The sequence below is a fragment of the Oncorhynchus kisutch genome, linkage group LG23 (genome assembly GCF_002021735.2).
Source record: "Oncorhynchus kisutch isolate 150728-3 linkage group LG23, Okis_V2, whole genome shotgun sequence".
Lineage (NCBI taxonomy): Eukaryota > Metazoa > Chordata > Actinopteri > Salmoniformes > Salmonidae > Oncorhynchus > Oncorhynchus kisutch.
Genome location: NC_034196.2, coordinates 28,968,255 through 28,987,575, shown reverse-complemented (window position 1 = coordinate 28,987,575; position 19,321 = coordinate 28,968,255). Strand labels below are relative to the sequence as shown.

The 19,321-nt window shown below is 43.8% G+C and overlaps 2 protein-coding genes across 4 annotated transcripts in view; both read right to left on the bottom strand.

The window, feature by feature from the left end:
* Positions 1-2,764: 2,764 nt before the first annotated feature.
* tpst2 (tyrosylprotein sulfotransferase 2) lies at positions 2,765-8,088 on the bottom strand. 3 transcript variants are annotated; one of them, XM_020457856.2, is made up of 9 exons: positions 7,911-8,088; positions 6,524-6,577; positions 5,427-5,840; positions 5,005-5,250; positions 4,136-4,292; positions 3,821-3,981; positions 3,512-3,710; positions 3,368-3,427; positions 2,765-3,260 (listed from the first exon to the last, which is right to left on the bottom strand). In XM_020457856.2, the coding sequence occupies exons 3-9, from the start codon at positions 5,642-5,644 to the stop codon at positions 3,228-3,230; spliced, it is 1,074 nt and encodes a 357-aa protein (XP_020313445.1). In that variant the 5' UTR covers positions 5,645-5,840; positions 6,524-6,577; positions 7,911-8,088; the 3' UTR covers positions 2,765-3,227. The 3 variants fall into 3 exon arrangements, with proteins under 3 accessions (XP_020313445.1, XP_020313446.1, XP_031658829.1); XM_020457857.2 differs by lacking the exon at positions 6,524-6,577; XM_031802969.1 differs by lacking the exon at positions 7,911-8,088 and having other exon boundaries at positions 6,524-6,894.
* An 81-nt stretch (positions 8,089-8,169) lies between these two features.
* The window catches only part of LOC109868483 (seizure 6-like protein), a 56,609-nt gene continuing 45,457 nt past the window's right edge, over positions 8,170-19,321 (bottom strand). Inside the window, exons 11-15 of the mRNA XM_031802651.1 lie at positions 18,493-18,687; positions 17,435-17,470; positions 10,913-11,027; positions 10,175-10,280; positions 8,170-9,838 (exon numbers count right to left, since the gene is read on the bottom strand). Coding sequence (XP_031658511.1) covers positions 9,809-9,838; positions 10,175-10,280; positions 10,913-11,027; positions 17,435-17,470; positions 18,493-18,687 — 482 coding nt within the window. The 3' untranslated portion in view covers positions 8,170-9,808. The remainder of the gene's footprint in view (positions 9,839-10,174; positions 10,281-10,912; positions 11,028-17,434; positions 17,471-18,492; positions 18,688-19,321) is intronic.

Genomic DNA, 19,321 nt, shown 5'->3' with positions numbered 1-19,321 from the left:
AATTCTACACAAACAGGCACAGTCATTCCCCACTTCCTACCTCCTTATAAAGGACTCCTTATCCTAACATCAACCAGCCTATATCTAGCTAGTCTCATGTTGTAATGAGGACCCCAGTGTCCTATTTGGAACGTGAAGTCACAAGCTCGACTGGTCGGCTACTGCATAGCAATCTAGTGGTGCCAAAAGCCCTGGTCTGCCCTAGAAAGCTTATCTAAATTTCAATCGCCAAAACTGACAGTTTTTTGAGAGGGACGCTAGTTTTGGGAATAGTTTTATGATGAAGTTCGATGCCCACTATGAATTATTTTAAAGTTTGCTACAAATCAAGATATTTAGTTAAATAGTGATCCATTCTGACTACTACATTTGTTGTCACACAGGACCACGTGCTGACATATCAATCACGGGCCTGCAGGCTATGAGGTGGATTGTGCCTTCTTGCCATAGACATTAAGGTTGACTCTCCCAGGCAGGATGAAAATGATTACATCGATCCTTTACATGATCCTTTGCTAGTTATGTCCACATTCACCAAGATTCTTAGCAATCTTTTGGTGCCATTCATCCCGATTCAGCTATATGGCATGCTTCAAATTCAAATACTTCCGGCTTCATGCGCCATCAGGACATTTCCATAGGAATACGTCTACTGGTTTATGGTTGCCATACCTCCAAAATCACATCATTGTCACGCCTCTCTTGGAGGTCTGGAGAATTTTGTATTGCAAAGATGTTTTGAATTGTTCGCTGATTTTGATTGGATGTTACATTTCAAGAACCCTCCCCCCAATTGCCAGTAGAAGGGGTGTGTTATGTGCCTCACTGTTTTCCATCCAGTTATTTGTTGCCTATGTTAGTAAGTGCTAGTTTTCAAGTTATCAAGTGTGGCCGACAGTCTGCAATTTATATTTAAATGGTAAAGTCAAACGTCACAATTTGAGCCCTTCACGGCATGAATTTTAAGACTGAGCCTTACCCATGCCTGTGACGTTCAGGCCCTACCCTACCCAGGCCCGATTGCTGCTGGCAAATTTAAGGCCCAATCCAGCCCTTCCCGAAACCCGAAATCAGAAATATCTTCCTGGGTTAGTAAATCCATTAGCTGCTCCTCAGCTAGCACCCAATTGACTACATTCACTCCTTGAAGGAGAGCTCTCCTTGTCCTCGAATTGCCCAGAATGCACCGCACGGCCCACTGACGTAGCATGGGCAACGATTCAAATGGAGTTTCCCATCTCCTCAAAGTATATCTGGCTCTGGTCAACGAATGAAGAGACATGAGAGAGCAGTTAGTTGTGTTACATTATACTTTTTGGGAAATAAACCTGTTTTATATTTGACGAGGTTTACGTACCTCTGTTATGATCTTATATATGACTGCACTGCACAGCAGAGCATTGAGCAAATTACTTATCTTCAAAATGTTAGTGATCAATTTAGTAATACCTGAGCCCTACCCATACCCTAGTTATTTAAAAACAGGTCTTATCCTGCCCTAACCCGATGCATAACGTCGGGCCTGTTGGGATAGGGTAGCAGAGCTCTGCAACACCTTCTAAACTGCTCTGGTGACAGTCTGATGGTTTTTTAAAACATCAGACTGTTACTATGGTTACCTCATGGATCATTAGTATGATCGAAGTCGCCCACAAAATGACGCAATAGTCTTTACAAGCCAGAATGTTGAATACAATTATATTTCCACTTACTTTACCAGCTGTACATGCTGTTGGTCCTTTTGGCGGTAGGAGGTAGAGATGGGCTATCCACAACAAAGGGTTGTTTAGACAACTTTTTGTGGTGCTTGTGGGTTCTGTCACTTGTATTTTCAATCTCTTTACGCATAGCATGTGATGCACAATATGTCAGCAATAGCCGAATGTAACCGAACATAATCGACTGAAGCATGCATCGCAATCAGCTGTGGTTTGGTTAGGCTCAGTTACCTCTCAATCAGCTGTGGTTTGGTTAGGCTCAGTTACCTCTCAATCGGCTGTCGTTTGGTTTTTGCCCGGTTACCTCTCAATCCGCTGTGGTTTGGTTAGGCTCAGTTACCTCTCAATCAGCTGGGGTTTGGTTAGGCTCAGTTACCTCTCAATCAGCTGTGGTTTGGTTAGGCTCAGTTACCTCTCAATCAGCTGTGGTTTGGTTAGGCTCAGTTACCTCTCAATCAGCTGTGGTTTGGTTAGGCTCAGTTACCTCTCAATCAGCTGTGGTTTGGTTAGGCTCAGTTACCTCTCAATCAGCTGTGGTTTGGTTAGGCTCAGTTACCTCTCAATCAGCTGTGGCTTGGTTAGGCTCAGTTACCTCTCAATCAGCTGGGGTTTGGTTAGGATCAGTTACCTCTCAATCAGCTGTGGTTTGGTTAGGCTCAGTTACCTCTCAATCAGCTGGGGTTTGGTTAGGCTCAGTTACCTCTCAATCAGCTGTGGTTTGGTTAGGCTCAGTTACCTCTCAATCAGCTGGGGTTTGGTTAGGCTCAGTTACCTCTCAATCAGCTGTGGTTTGGTTAGGCTCAGTTACCTCTCAATCAGCTGTGGTTTGGTTAGGCTCAGTTACCTCTCAATCAGCTGTGGTTTGGTTAGGCTCAGTCATATTGTGCAAGTGTTTTTAACCTGCGAATTACATCAGTATTGAACATTTTATCCAGAAATACCAACCATATACAGACCAGCGTACTGAAATTCTGGCTAATAACGTATGTGGATATTTTGTCTCAGATAACCTCCTACATAAGGACAAAATCAGCAGACAACAGGTAAAGTATGTTAAAAATAAGTTTATTCAACATTCTGACTTGTAATTCGATTGTTCAGGAATGCTGAGCCTACATGTTAGAGACGATTGTGTAAGTAATTCATTCTTGGATTCTCAAAGAGCCTATTTTTCCCTTGTCTCCATTCATCCACATGGCTGCTGGCGGCACTTTGATATCACCAAAAATATAGTGAAGATTGGCCATTATTTTGTTTTTGTAAGGACCCCAAAAAAATGGAGGCAGTGGGAGAACCTATTCAGGTAAGTAAACACATTTTGGAAATATACTTTTCTCCATTGTACATCACTTCTTCCTATCAATGAGGTCTAGAGCACATGCATGGTTATGCCCTCTGACTGTGCTTGGTGCTTAGCCACCAGCCTTTTGGTTGATGCTGTTGTCTTCCCTGAGAGGATAATCAGGGGTCATAGGTCAGCGTTGACCGTTGTTCCAGGCGCTGACCCTGTCACCTCTCTGTCTGTGAACCTTTTATGGACATCTAAAGAAGGATGTAGACAGAACCAACACTTATCAGTTCTATACTAAAAATAGTCAATCAGCAGTCGCCTAGACATTGAGGATAGGTGGTTTTTCTTTTAGACTCACCAGAGGACGTCCTTTCTGATGTAGGCTTGCTACAGGAGTTTTAAAGTCTCCCCTCAGAAGCTACAGAGAGAGGACATAAGGTTTACATCAGCAAAAACCTGTGTGTGTGTGTGTGTGTGTGTGTGTGTGTGTGTGTGTCCGTACCCTTTGTGTGTTGTTGAGGAACTGTGGGTCAGACTGTCCGTAGTTAGGTGGGTTGGCTCTGGGGTCGTAGCCTAGTCTCCCCAGCATGGGGGCGATAGCGTCCATGTCTGCCATTACGTCTGGGGGCATGTGACCTACCCACCGAGTCAGAGCGTCTAAGTTCACTGGCCTCATCACCTGGTCTGTGGACCGTTCCGTTCTGTGACACAAACACACATGAATAAACACACACCAAAACAGCAAGACTCCTCTGAGTCTTTGTGATGTAGCATGGCCTTGTCATCTTCTCTGATATTCACTGATACACACTTTGACAGTGAGACTCCTCCAGGTTTTCCTATAGCCTCTTCATGGTGCAGAACCCCCTCGTGCCACGGCAGACCCAGGAACTTTAGCACTGTCTGCAGGGTGGAGCGAGGGTGGAGGACCAGCCTCTCATACCTCACAGCCAGGCACCTCTTACTGCCCACCTACACACACACACACACACACACACACACATGGTTGGTCATCACTTTCCACCTAAACACACACGCACACTCACACAGATGTAGGCACAGATGCACTGCATGCACACACACACGTCAGGCACCACCCTCCGCCCACCTAAACAGACACACACACCTGAGTGCACTGTGTCAGCATGGCCTGTGTGGCTCGGCTCCACTTGGCCAGGCAGTCCCTATAGCTGGAGAGGTCAAAGCCACCGATCGTCACGCGACGCGAAATCATAGAGTACACCGCCGCTCGGCCATCTCTCAGCATCAGCAGGAACTTAGAGCTGTAGAAAGAGAGAGAGGAAGGACGTAGAGGTGTGGCGGGATAGAGGAGGGAGAGAAAAGTTGAGGAGAAAGTACTTTACAACTTTCCACCTCACTACTCATAATCCTACCTAACCCCGGTTTCAGGCCTGGAGAGGAGGCGGAGTCAGTGAAAAAGTATATAAGTTATCTCCTGTTCTGTCAGGACTTTGACCTCTGGTAATCAGTCATACGATGTGTTCTCTTCTGTAGGAGGTAACCAGGCTGCCTAGTGACTCACTAATGAGTTGTACTGTCTATATGGCTCACATGGGTCAGCATGTGAAAAGCCACACTCGATCACACCCTTATGTGTGGTGACAGAGGCTTTTGGGTTAGTGTACACTCTCATAAAAAGGTTATATCTAGAACCTAAAAGGGTTCTTCGGCTATCTCAATAGGAGAACCCTTTGTAGAATCCTTTTTGGTTTCAGGTAAAACCCTTTTTTGGTTCCAGGGAGAATCATTTTGGGTTCCATGTAGACCTCTGTGGATAGGGTTCTACATGGAACCCCAAAAGGTTCTACTTGGAACCAAAAGGGTTCTACCTGGAACCCAAGAAGGGCTATCAAAGGGTTATCCTATTGGGACAGCCGAAGAACACTTTTAGGTTCTAGATTGCACCTTCTTTTCTAAGAGTATATATGTCTCGTGATGGAGGTGTGTGTGTATAGTAAAGTAAGTCAGACCTACTTGGGAAAAAGGTGAGCGAGGTACTTAGCGCTCTTCAAAGTAAAGGGGTCTTTATTGCAGAGTAGAGGTGCTGGCTCCCCATGTCCTGCTATGATTTGAAGGAGGAAGGCAGTGACCGCTCGGTCCAGGACCTTGGTGCTGACCCCCTCCTTCTCAGCAGCCCAGCCCAGCTTAAGGCCCAGTATCCTGGGCACGACCCTCGTCTCCTCCCCACACCGCACCGCAGGGTGGGCGTCCAGCATGGCCCTACACAGTGTGGGAAATAAGACGGAGATCAAAATGACAGGGTACAGAGGTAAATACATACAGTATATAACCATATTGAGTGTCAGAATAATACAAGTTCAGTACATTGGTAAATACAAGTAAATAAGATAAATACAAGTAAATAAGTACTCTCCTCCTCCTTTCTCTTGTCATACCTCATCAGGGTGGTCCCGGAGCGAGGCACCCCTCCCACAAACACCAGGGGAACGTCAGAACTGACCCTCCACCCGTCCCGGACCAGCACGGTCACAGGTTCGCCCGCACCCTGGGATGGCTGCCGGCAGGGTAGACAGAAACGCAGGAACTGGGTCAGGGTGGAGATTCCACCCAGGATCAGGAGCCCTGTTAACACCCTCCGTGCTGACACACGCATCACTGATGGAGATGGTTGTGCTTGGTCATGGTCTCTTGGTCATGGTCTCTTGGTCATGGTCTCTTAGTCATGGTCTCTTGGTCATGGGCAGGAGGCCAACTGTGTGTGCTGCTATTTTAACCAGGTTTTTTTTGTAGAACAGATTTTAAGTTTCAGTGAGACTGACCTTGTTGAAGTAAAGGTAGAGAGGTACTTTCTGGAATAGAGGGAGAGAAACAAGAGGGACAGGAAATTGTACATCTCATATTTAAACACTACTCTTTTGAGCTTCATAAAAACTCTCTCTCTGCTGGGAGCACTGCAGAACACTCGTGTGTTTATCTGTAGAGGAACTGGTCTGGCAGGTTCTTAAAAATGTCCACTTCCTCCTCATACTGTATCTCTGCAACAGCCTGGAAATGTTTTTTGATTTACTACAGAAATCTTACTACAAACACACCCAGGGCCTATTCCTGCACAGGTCAAATCTTTTCATGGCGTAAATGGAAAACTTTGTTTGTGGGATCATGATGCAAATATCAAAAATAAGGGTAATGCAGGGGATTCAAACAAACCTCTTGTCTGGTCACGCTCTGTGTTGCAGCAGAGTTACAACTATATTATTATTCCCCAAGTCAGTGCCTGTCTCAGTAAATATGAAATGCAAACTTTATATGGTCTTATCTGGGATTCTAGAACCTTCGCTGTCACTCCAGTATTCACAGTCAGAAATAGAACACAGATATACAGATAGACCATCCTACTCAGAGAGAGAGGGAAGGTGGAGGGGACAGAGTGAGAAAAGGACGACAGTTGAAAGACACAAACATGCAAGAAAAGGAAAACAAAGTACACAATCTGTTAACATAAAAAGAGAGAGAGAGAGAATGTTTTCTGTACCTTAACGGACGGAAGAGGAAGCTGAACTGTGGTGTTCTAGTTTGAGTGTGAAGCCTGGTGCAGAACAGAGTGAGTTTATGGGGACGGAAGGAAGAATGAAGTAGTTACAAAAGAGAGGAGAGGTTGAAGCATTGTCAGGACTGATTTTTCTGACCCAGTAGGCCTTATTCTGTTTTTATCTCCATGCTAGAGAGGACAGAAGCCACCCCACTGGGCACAATGTCAATTCAACTTCAATTCCACATTGGTTCAACGTAATTACATTGCAATGACTTGGAAACAATGTTGATTCAACTAGTGTGTGCCCAGTGGTACCATTGCAACTTCCATGATGACTTTAATTTAATTCGAATGACAAATCTCCCCTGACACTAACCCATAATTAAAGCTGCAATATGTCACTTTTAGGGCGACCCTACCAAATTCACATAGAAAAGCGAGTTATATATATATCTTTCATTCTCATTTAAAGCATGTCTAAGAAGTGGTAGATCTGTTATTCTATGTGCACTATTTCTATGCTTCCCTGTTCTTGAGTTTTTGTGTCTTTTGCTTTCAGTTTTGTACGCCAACTTCAAACAGCTGAAAATACTATATTTTTGATTATCGAAAATATGTTTCACAGTTGTTTAGATGGTACAATGATTCTCTATATTATACTTGCTTGTTTGGTCACAAACTGAAATTAGGTGACCTATTAAAATTTGAGCAACCAGGAAATGACAGAGCAATTTATGCATAGTGCACCTTTAGGAACAAATAACTCATATACTTGCTCCAGTTCTGAGGGTATAGCATCTATTTTTGTATGCTTCTTGTGACTGCTTTTGGTTGCAATGCTCAGTCACTGTTTGAATGTTAAATGACGAGACAGAGGCATTGATGCGAGTAACCAGTCTTGTTCAGTAGATCACAAACAGTTGCAGTAATGAACATTTACCAACAGATGACATCACTGTGCCATCTTACATCCATAACAGTCACTCCTGCCTTTACACATACACACACAAACACTGAAAACATAGGGCTTTCTTTGAGTCTGACCCCCTCTCTATTCAGCTGTTTTGTTGGTTAATCACATACACAAACATACACCCTAAGAATGATAGCACCCACTTGTTTTCAAATCTTTGCTGCTAAGAAAATAACTGTTTTTGCAAAAGTAACTTTCTATTTGCAAAAACAGGTAGTAACAATAAGTACTGAAACATGAAGTAGCAACTGTGTTTTTGAGGCTGTTGTGTTTTGAGGTCAGGGGAAGACAAAACTGATGGGTCTGTACGAAAGCGAACCATTTTCAACAGAAACAGAAACTATGTCACCACTGGAGTGTGTGTGAGAGACAGAGATTGCACAATAGGTGAAAAAGAACAGTTGTTTTACCTACCAGGTAGTGCTCCCAGATACGGAGCCTGTGAAGAAGTATTCAGATACAGCATGTGTGGGACTGTATGGATGTATTGTTGAATTAGCCAGAATGGAGAGACATGTTCTTTTCTTCATGTTCCAAGTGTAAAACGATTGTTCCATGTTATGCGTAGTGACATAGTGACTGTTGTGACTGTTTCTAGCTCTTGTAGGTGTGACACAGCCAGAGTGTCACCGGATCATCCCCAGCTCTCGAAGAAATAACAGATGACAAAGACAAGTGTTTTTAGAAAGATTCTATTATACTTTTTATTTGACCATTTATTTCAGGAAATCAGTAACATGGTACAGATTTTATTTTTTTATTCTCAAAATGAAAATGTACATGAATTAATCTGCAAAAAACATCACATTTACATCAAAAATAAATACATAATCTGGTGCCGGTCTTTTCTGCTGTAGTTATGGTTGGTTGGTTGAGCTTGCACATGGAAGGTCAGTTACTATGGTAAAACCAGTACTACAAACTGTTCTAAGACAAGGCCTTAGAAATGCAGGAAGATGGGACCCAGACAGGAAGAGATAGTAACCTCACTTCCTCTGTCAGATTCTAAGGTGCCAATATACCCCTACGTTTTACATCTCAATAGACCCCATTCATGTACCAATACTTTAGTTCCCTTTGCTTCTATCCTCTCCTCTCTCTGCCACCCCTTCCATACCTCTCACCCATCATCCTCCTTCTGTCTCCCTCTCTCCCCACCTATTCCTTCCCCTCTGTCCCTCCCTCTGTCCCTGTATTTGATAGCTAATAGTAGACACATGAGTAAATAGTGTTTGTCTCTTTATCTCCCAACGCCTGCAGCCCTGTTCACAGTGGGTGTTTCTCAATATGCTGATGCCATGCTCCACACTCTCATGCTCAGAGTTAGTTCTCCGAGGACGTTCTCTTGAGTACATTCTTGTGAGGACGAGAGTGTGGAGAATGCATACAAATGTACATTTGAGAAGCACTGCGCACTCCCGTTCTATTGTATTAACTTTGACCAATACAGACAAAACACGAACTACATAAAGCAAACCCAAGCTTGTAATTATCAGCTAGCTATATGTGAATCGGATTAATCTAGCTAGCCAGCTAGTTGTACAAAAAAACAACAACCTAAAACTAAATGTTATGAAGGGTGGATGGCCAACATTAGCTATGAATTCTTTGTGGATAACAGTAGCTAGCTAAAGTTAGCTACCAATTCTTCATCAGTTAGCCTGCAGTCTATGCACACTACTACAGTGGATATTCTAGGCAGTTAAATATGTCAAAATGAACAAGATCAAGATCAAATATTGTAGTCAGGCAACATATGAGATGTGAGTGGGCAACTTTTCATTCCAAAGTCGGAGTTCATTTTCTCTCGGTTCAGCTCAAAACCAGCCGCCATTGATTTCAAGAAATGTTGCGTTGTTTTTTATGTGATTGCGTCCACAATCCTGGGAATATTTCAGTTGAAGCTTGCGTTGATGCACACTTCGAAATGTTTACAAGCAAATTACGCAACCCATTTCGCATACTTTGATTTGGACTCATACTCCAACCATGCTCAGAGAATGGTAGTAAGAATGTTGAGAAACACCCAGTATCTCCTGTCCTCCTATTTTCTCCTCCTCTCCTCTCCTCTCCTCTCCTCTCCTCTCCTCTCCTCTCCTCTCCATTCCTTTTCCTACTCATCTTCCCTCTCGCTGTTTCCTCTTTCTGTGATTGGAGGACAGGGTCATGGGGGGAAGGGGCAGATCTATAGTCAGTCTGTATTTACATCACTTCCTTTTGGGTGGGGCTGAGGAGGAGAAAGGGTAGGGAGTGGGTTTGGTTGGGTGGGTGGAAGCTTCTTCATTTTGGGATTCTGACAGTTGAGAAAGTCATCATATTGATACCTCATATTCACGGGTGTCCTGAGAGAGGGAGAGAAAGAGTTGTTATATTTGTATTTTATTAATTCAACTTTATTTAACTAGGCATGTCAGTTAAGAACAAATTCTTATTTACAATGACAGCCTACCCCGGCCAAACCCCAACGACGCTGGGCCAATTGTGGGCCGCCCTATGGGACTCCCAATCAAGACCGGTTGTGATACAGGCTGGAATCGAACCTGGGTCTGTAGTGATGCCTCTAGCACTGACATGCAGTACCTTAGACCGCTGTGCCACTGCAGAGCCCAGTATTAAAGACCCTCCTGTCTCATACAATGACTATGTTTTTGTGTGTGTGTGTGTGTATACTTCCTCACCCCTCCTGTCTCGTAGAGTGGGTTGTCAAACTCGCTCTCCACTGTGATCTGGCTGTAGGGGTGTGGGTGGATGAGTGGCAGCCGCAGGTTGGAGTTGTAGCGACACCTGGTGGCCAAGAGAGGAACAGCAGGGTGTCAGGACAAAAACAAAAAAAATGACACCACTGTTTCCATGAGCAGAGAGAGAGAACTGAGCAGGATAAATAATATTACTGTTCTCATGTGAGTCACTTGCCTCATTAATTTGGAGCCTATTTAATGAGATGAAACTTTGGAATGTTGAAGATAGAATTGTCACACGTAGAGCAGCTGACAAGATTCCCTTTTCTACATGACAGAATAATGTCTGTTCTTCACAATACATTTCCATCTGAATGTTCTGTAACCTTATGGCATATGCTATTCAACCGTAACCAAGGTTGCACAGTCAGATGGGAAGGTAACCAGGGCAGTTTGTGTTTCTTCAATTGTCATAGAGTTTCCATATGACCATTAATGAACAATATTGCTTTGAAATGGAATTGAATACAAAATATTCAGCTCCAGTGTATTCAAGTAAGTCGAGTTCAGGGACGCCCATTCACTGGGCAACAAATGGGATTATATTATATGTTTTAAAAAATGAAAGCGGTATTTGCTACTTCAATTGATCCAATGATAATCTAAATAGGTCACTGTGTTGAACAGGTCCACTGGTGTGTAGGGGTGTTTTGAGGTGATAGGGAGTGTAGTTCTTACCGTGTGACGTAGACATAGGCTCCTCCCAGCAGCACGGAGAGCAAAAGTACAAGGATGAAGATAGCCAATGCCATGTTACCTCCATCCAGACCTGACCCGGCAGCTGCTTCCGCAACTGGAGGGGAGGGGAGAGATGGAGAAAGGGAAGGAGGAAGAGAGATAACTTCAGTTCAGTCCCAGTGAAAAGGTGGTAATAATAGAGCATTACAAAGGCAGAAAATATAAAAGCTAATCAGACAATTAACAAAGGGGTCGTTCACGTGGCATTTTGGAAAAATGTTACTTCATTTTTCTAGATTTGTATTTATTTAAATGTGTTTGGGTACATCTTCCCATCCTGTAAATGGCTTTACATGTGTTTTACCATTATAATTACACTGTGCCACCAGTAGGAGTTGTAACATCAATGATACTAACATCAACGATAGTAATATCAATGATACTAACATCAATGATACTAACATCAATGATACTAACATCAATGATACTAACATCAATGATACTAACATCAATGATACTAACATCAATGATACTAACATCAATGATACTAACATCAATGATACTAACATCAATGAGATGTTTTAGGTCAATTTGTTTGTAAATGGAGGCCACAAATACTCAAATCTAATGCCATAAATCCTTTAAAGATCCTGAACAGTCATTCTGAAAAGTACTTTTCTATCATGGCTAACTACCAGGAAGTTTGAAAAGTCAGGCTGAGTGGCCGGGGAGCTTACATTTATGAGCTCGCCTTGACTGACAGCTCTTTGAAAGGCCTATATCAAGCAACTTGGATGCAGTGAGCAGTGTTGCTGTAAAATCATCTCAAGCAAATTCGGTGATATACAAAGCAACACAAACAACATTGAAATTGCATTAATTATATGATTTATTTTTATAAACATCTCCATTTTGGCATGTCTCTTGTGATGCGGTTTATAGCAGCACTAACAGATGTGTTGACTTGACAGCTGTGTCTGAGTTTTGAACAACCCTTCCCCCCTTTAGTTCCATGCTGGCTGAAGATCTAGCTGGCCAGTAACTAGCTAATACCAGACACAGATCAAATCAAAAATCTAATTGTATTTGTCACATGTGCCGAATACAATGCTACTTACAAGCCCTTAAACAATGCAGTTAAGACAAACATGTGTTAATTCTTATGGCTTAGATCCCTAGATATGACAACAGTCAGTGAAAGTGCATGGCGCCAAATTCAAAACAACAGAAATCTCACAATTAAAATTCCTCAAACATAGAAGTAATTTACACCATTTTAAAGATAAACTTGTTGTTAATCCCACCACAGTGTCCGATTTCAAAAAGGCTTTACAGTGAAAGCACACCAAACAATTATGTTAGGTCATCACCTAGTCACAGAAAAACACAGCCATTTTTCCAGCCAAAGAGAGGAGTCACAAAAAGCAGAAATATAAATTAATTAATCACTAACCTTTGATGATCTTCATCAGTTGACACTCATAGGACTTCATGTTACACAATATATGTATGTTTTGTTCGATAAAGCTCATATTTATATACAAAAATCGGAGTTTACATTGGCACGTTATGTTTAATAGTTCCAAAACATCCAGTGATTTTGCAGAGAGCCTCATCGATTTACAGAAATACTCATCATAAACTTTAATATGAAGATACAAGTGTTATGCACAGAATTAAAAATATACTTCTCCTTAATGCAACCGCTGTGTCAGATTTTTTAAAATCTTTACGGAAAAAGCAAACCATGCAATAATCTGAGTACAGCGCTCAGACAACAAATCAAGCCATACAGATATCCTCCATGTTGGAGTCAACAGAAGTCAGAAATAGCGTTATAAATATTCACTTACCTTTGATTATCTTCATCAGAATGCAATTTCAGGAATCCCAGTTCCACGATAAATGTTTGATTTGTTCGATTAAGTCCATTTATGTCCAAATACCTCCTTTTTGTTCGCGCGTTTAGCCCAGTAATCCAAATTCATGATGCGCGAGCAGACGAAAAGTCAAAAAGTTCCGTTACAGTCCGTAGAAACATGTAAAAACGAGGTATAGAATCAATCTTTAGGATGTTTTTATCATAAATCTTCAATAATGTTCCAACCGGAGAATTCCTTTGTCTTCAGAAATGCAATGGAACTCAAGCTAACTCTCACGTGAACGCGCGTGGTCAGCTCATGCCACTCTGCCAGACCATTGACTCATTCAGCTCCCATTCCCTCCTCATTCACAGTAGAAACATCAAATAAGATTCTAAAGACTGTTGACATCTAGTGGAAGGCTTAGGAAGTGCAATTTGACCCCATAGACACTTTATATTCGATAGGCAAAGAGTTGAAAATTTCCCACTTCCTGGTTGGATTTTTTCTCAGGTTTTTGCCTGCCATATGAGATATGTTATACTCACAGACATCATTCAAACAGTTTTAGAAACTTCAGAGTGTTTTCTATCCAAATCTACTAATAATATGCATATATTAGCAACTGGGCCTGAGTAGCAGGCAGTTTACTCTGGGAACCTTATTCATCCAAGCTACTCAATACTGCCGTCAGCCATAAGAAGTTATAAGAAAGTATTTACTAAATAAACTGAAGTTTAATTTTTTTAAATAAAGAAGAAAATAGAAAAAACAACACAATTAAAGAGCAACAATAAAATAACAGTAACAAGGCTATATACAAGGGGGTACCGGTACAGAGTCAATGTGCGAGGTCACAGGTTAGTCTAAGTAATTGAGGTAATAGGCCAAGCAGTTGCCATAACATGCGGTGATGCAACCATAATCTCGATGGTGCAGCTGTAGATTTTTTGAAGGATCTGAGGACACATGCCAAATCTTTTCAGTCTCCTGAGGGGGAATAGACATTGTCATGCCCTCTTCATGACGGTCTTGGTGTGTTTGGACCATGATAGTTTGGACACCAAGGAACTTGAAGCTCTCAACCAGCTCCACTACAGCTCTGTTGATGAGAAAGGGGGCGTGCTAGGCCCTCCTTTTGCTGTAGTCCCCGATCATCTCTTTTGTCTTGATCACGTTGAGGGAGAGGTTGTTATCCTGGCATCACATTGCCAGGTCTCTGACCTCCTCCCTATATGATGTCTCATCGTTGTCGGTGATCAGACCTACCACTGTTGTCTTGTCTGAAAACTTAATGATGGTGTTGGAGTCGTGCTTGGCCATGCAGTCATGAGTGAACAAGGAGTACAGGAGTGGACTGAACACGCACCCCTGAGGGGCCCCCGTGTTGAGGATTAGCGTGGCAGATGTGTTGTTACCTACCCTTACCACCTGGGGGCGGCCCATCAGGAAGTCAAGGATCCAGTTGCAGAGGGAGGTGTTTAGTCCCAGGGTCCTTAGCTTAGTGATGAGCTTTGAGGGCACTATGGTGTTGAAAGCTGAGCTGTAGTCAAATGAAATCAAATTTTATTTGTCACATGCGCCGAATACAACAGGTGTAGACCTTACAGTGAAATGCTTACTTACAAGCCCTTAACCAACGATGCAATTTTAAGAAAATACCTAAAAAAATAACAATTAAGAGGGGGGGAGGTGCAAATAGTCTGGGTAGCCATTTGATTTGCTGTTCAGGAGTCTTATGGTTTGGGGGTCGAAGCTGTTTAGAAGCCTCTTGGACCTAGACTTGGCACTCCGGTACCGCTTGCCGTGCGGTAGCAGAGAGAACAGTCTATGACTAGGGTGGCTGGAGTCTTTGATGATTTTTAGGGCCTCCCTCTGACACCACCTGGTATAGAGGACCTGGATGGCAAGAAGCTTGGCCCCAGTGATGTACTGGGCCGTACGCACTACCTTCTGTAGTGCCTTGCGGTCGGAGGCCGAGCAGTTGCCATACCAGGCAGTGATGCAACCCGTCAGAATGCTCTCGATGGTGCAGCTGTAAAATCTTTTACGGATCTGAGGACCAATGCCAAATCTTTTCAGTCTCCTGGGGGGCATTCTCACATAGGTGTTCCTTTTGTCCAGGTGGAAAAGGGCAGTGTGAAGTGCAATAGAGATTGCGTCATCTGTGGATCTGTTGGGGCTGTATGCAAATTGTAGTGGGTCTAGGGTTTCTGGGATAGTGGTGTTGATTTGAGCCAGGACCGGCCTTTCAAAGCACTTCATTGCTACAATGATACGGGTCAGTAGTCATTTAGGCAGGTTACATTGGTGTTCTTGGACACAGGGACTATGGTTGTCTACTTGAAACATGTTGGTATTACAGACTCGGACAGGGACAGGTTGAAAATGTCAGTGAAAACACCTGCCAGTTGGTCAGTGCATGCTCGGAGTACAAGTCCTGGTAATCCGTCTGGCCCTGTGGCCTTGTGAATGACCTGTTCAAAGGTCTTACTCACATTGGCTACGGAGAGCTAGATCACACAGTCATCCAGAACAGCTGGTGCTCTCATGCATATTTCAGTGTTGCTTGCCTCGCAGGACGCATAGAAGTCATTTAGCTTGTCTGGTAGGCTTGTGTCACTGGGCAGCTCGTGGCTGTGCTTCCCTTTGTAGTCCGTAATAGTTCCCAAGCTCTGACACATCCGACGAGCATTGGAGCCGTTGTAGTAGGCATTGTGGGATTTTTATAAGCGTCTGGGTTAGAGTCCCGCTCCTTGAAAGCTACCCTTTAGCTCAATGTGGCTGTTGTCTGAAATCCATGGCTTCTGGGTAAGGTATGTACGTACGGTCACTGTGGAGACGCGGTCATCGATGCACTTATTGATGAAGCCAGTCACTGATGTGGTGTACTCCTCAATGCCATCGGAAGAATCCGGAACATATTCCAGTCTGTGCTAGCAAAACAGTCCTGTAGCTTAGCATCTGCGTCGTCTGACCACTCCCGTATTGAGCGAGTCACTGGTACTTCCTGCTTTAGCTTTTGCTTGTAAGCAAGAATCAGGAGGATAGAGTTATGGTCAGATTTGCCAAATGGGCAAAGGGAGAGCTTTGTACGCGTTTCTGTGTGTGGAGTAAAGGTGGTCTAGAGCATCTTGCCGATGCACGGAAAACCCAGCCAGCTGCATGTAATCCATGTCGTCAGTTTTTAATGTCCGTTGGTCGGATAGGCTTGATCGGAGCTCATCCAGTTTATTATCCAATGATTACACGTTGGCTAATAGGACTGATGCTAGAGGCGGGTTACCCACTCGCCGTCGGATTCTTACAAGGCACCCCGACCTCCCCTATATCTCCGTCTCTTCTTCATGCGAATGACGGGGATTTGGGCCTTGTCCGGTGTGATGTCAATCCTTCACGTCCGACTCGTTAAAGAAAACCTCTTTGTCCAGTACGAGGTGAGTAATCCCTGTTCTGTTATCCAGAAGCTCTTTTCGGTCAGAAGAGAAGGTGGCAGAAACATTACGTACAATAATAAGTTACAAATAACATAAAAAAAACACACAATTGGTTAGGAGCCCGTAAAACGGCAGCCATCTCCTCCAGCGCCAAGGGGAAACATGATAATGATATTTGCCATCGATGAATAGGGTCAACTTTAAATTACATTTGCTGACACCATTCAGTTAAATTGGTACCATTGGAGTAGCTATCGAGCTATATAAACCACGCCCCTCTGCAAACGGATTCTCCAATGTTGGTTACAAGACGGTGCTTACTTAAATTAAGTAAGAAAACATCACAGTACCATTGGTGTATTAGAATTAGAGTTAAAGTGATGTCACCTTGTCCCCTTAATACATCCAAGTGTTTGACATAGGGGAGGGGACAAGTAATTGTATGATCAATGTAGAAGCAACAGTCATTTTTCATACTTTAGTCATCATAATTTTATCTGGTTTCCTTCAAATATCATCCAATTTCATAAAAAACATAATTTTGACTGTCATTTAAAAAAATCATTATAAAAAATAATCAAGAATGATGCAAGAGTACAGGTAATTAGGAAGAATAGTGCAGACTGGACAGTAGTTGATTAAATACATGCTCCGGAACTCTGGCAACTAATAAGTATTTAAACCTTCCGCTTTGGACTGGATGTGCCAATGTGAAGTTCATACATGCATAATCTATCAGCAGAATTAGTGTCTTACCTGCCACAAAATCCCTAGTTTGAAAGCATCTGTTTGTCTGGAAGCTGTGCTGGGCCATTTTCCCTACACCTCCCCTCACGTGGACAGCCCCCTAGCAATTTGAGTTTAACCAATGAGATTCAGCCCCTCGCCATATGAGTGATAGCTAGCAAGATGCACACACAGCAGAGCGAGAGAGAGAGAGAAAACAATGAGGTGGTGCACATATCTGCACATATGTGATGTAGTATGCAATGTTTGGGGAACACTTTTGACTTGTGAGCACTACTTTCAGAACTACTAGCTAAAAAGTATACAAAAGTAATGGAGAATCACTTTAAGCCACTAATGTATGTACAAATAAAGATCTGATTTAACAGATAGACAGACAGACAGACAGACAAAGACAGAAAAATATACAGAAAAACAGACACAGACAGACAGACAGACAGGCAGGCTCACAGAGTCAGAAAGACAGACAGACTCACCTTCCAAAGCATGGTTGCCAAAGCAGTCATGGTTGGCTGCAAGACATCAGACATTCTTTCAGACATTGACAGGTTAGGTAAGGTATATCATAGCACTGGTGGCAGGTACACTATATAATAATACACAAGTATGTGGACACCCCTTCAAATTAGTGGATTCGGCCATTTCACCCACACTCGTTGCTGACAGGTGTATAAAATCTGGTTTTGGCGGATGCCAGGAGAACGCGACCTGCCCCAATGCATAGTGACACCTGTAAAGTCTGGTGAAGGAGGAATAATGGTCTGGGGCTGTTTTTTATGGTTCGGGCCCCTTAGTTCCAGTGAAGGGACATCTTAACCCTACAGCATACAATGATATTCTAGATGATTCTGTGCTTCCAACTTTGTGGCAACAACTTGGGGAAGGCCAATTCCTGTTTCAGCATGACAATGCCCCCATGCACAAAGCGAGGTCCATACAGAAATGGTTTGTTGAGATCGGTGAGGAAGAACTTGACTGGCCTGCACAGAGCCCTGAGGTGACTGAAGGTGACTGAACACCTTTGGGATGAATTGGAACACCGACTGAGAGCCAGGCCTCATCGCCCAACATCAGTGCCCAACCTCACTGATGCTCTTGTGGCTGAATGGAAGCAAATCCCTGCAGCTATGTTCCAACATCTAGTGGTAAACCTTCCCAGAAGAGTTGAGACTGTTATAGCGGCAAAGGGGGGACCAACTCCATATTAATGCCCATGATTTTGGAATTAGATGTTTGACGAGCCGGTGTCCACATACTTTTGGTCATGTAGTGTATGTCTAGTGTTGCGTCCATTCATTCCTTATATAGTTACACTACTTCTGACCACAGCCCAGCAATCTTTGTCAACTACAGAGAGGAGGAACTACCAACCTGGCTGCCTAGACCTGTATGCAGAGGGACATACTGAAATATCATTACTAAAACAAGCACCAATGTCTACATCAGTGTTTATGTGGAAAGTCATGGTGAGGAATGTTCCCTTCCATGCAGGTCTGCAGGGGTGGTATGTGGGTGCATGGCAGCTGGGTCTCACCCCTGCACAGAGGGAGTGGTCCGCTCCAAAATGACGGATTTCCCAGGATACACTTGATGGCGACTTCGCCGATGAGCTCATAACCTTGGTAACAGACAAAGGTGAGCGACTCGCCGGGCAGGTAGAGACGCTTGGACAGGACCTGGTACCCGTTGTCAGGAAGACCAGGGTTCTCACAGGAAACAGATTCCTCCGCTGGAGAGAGGGAGGGAGAGAGAGCGAAAGGGTGTAGGGCAAGATGGAGTGAGAGAGAGCGAGAGAGCGAAAGGGAGGAGGGCAGAGAGAGAGAGAGAGAGCGAAAGGGAGGAGGGCGAGATGGAGTGAGAGAGAGAGAGAGAGAGAGAGAGTGAAAGGGAGGAGGGCAAGATGGAGTGAGAGAGGGAGAGAGAGAGAGAGAGAGAGAGAGAGAGAGAGAGAGAGAGAGAGAGAGAGAGAGAGAGAGAGAGAGAGAGAGAGAGAGAGAGAGAGAGAGAGCGAAAGGGAGGAGGGCAAGATGGAGTGAGAGAGGGAGAGAGAGAGAGAGCGAAAGGGAGTGAGAGATGGAGTGAGAGAGATGGAGAGAGAGGGAGTGAGAGAGAGGGAGTGAAAGAGAGAGAGAGAGCGAGATGGAGTGAGAGGGAGGGAGGGAGGGAGGGAGGGAGGGAGGGAGGGAGGGAGGGAGGGAGGGAGGGAGGGGGGGGAGAGAGACAGAGAGAGACAGAGAGAGAGAGACAGAGAGAGAGAGAGAGAGAGAGAGAGAGAGAGGAGAGAGAGAGAGTGAAAGGGAGTGAGAGAATGGAGTGAGAGAGATGGAGTGAGAGAGATGGAGAGGAGAGAGAGAGAGGGAGTG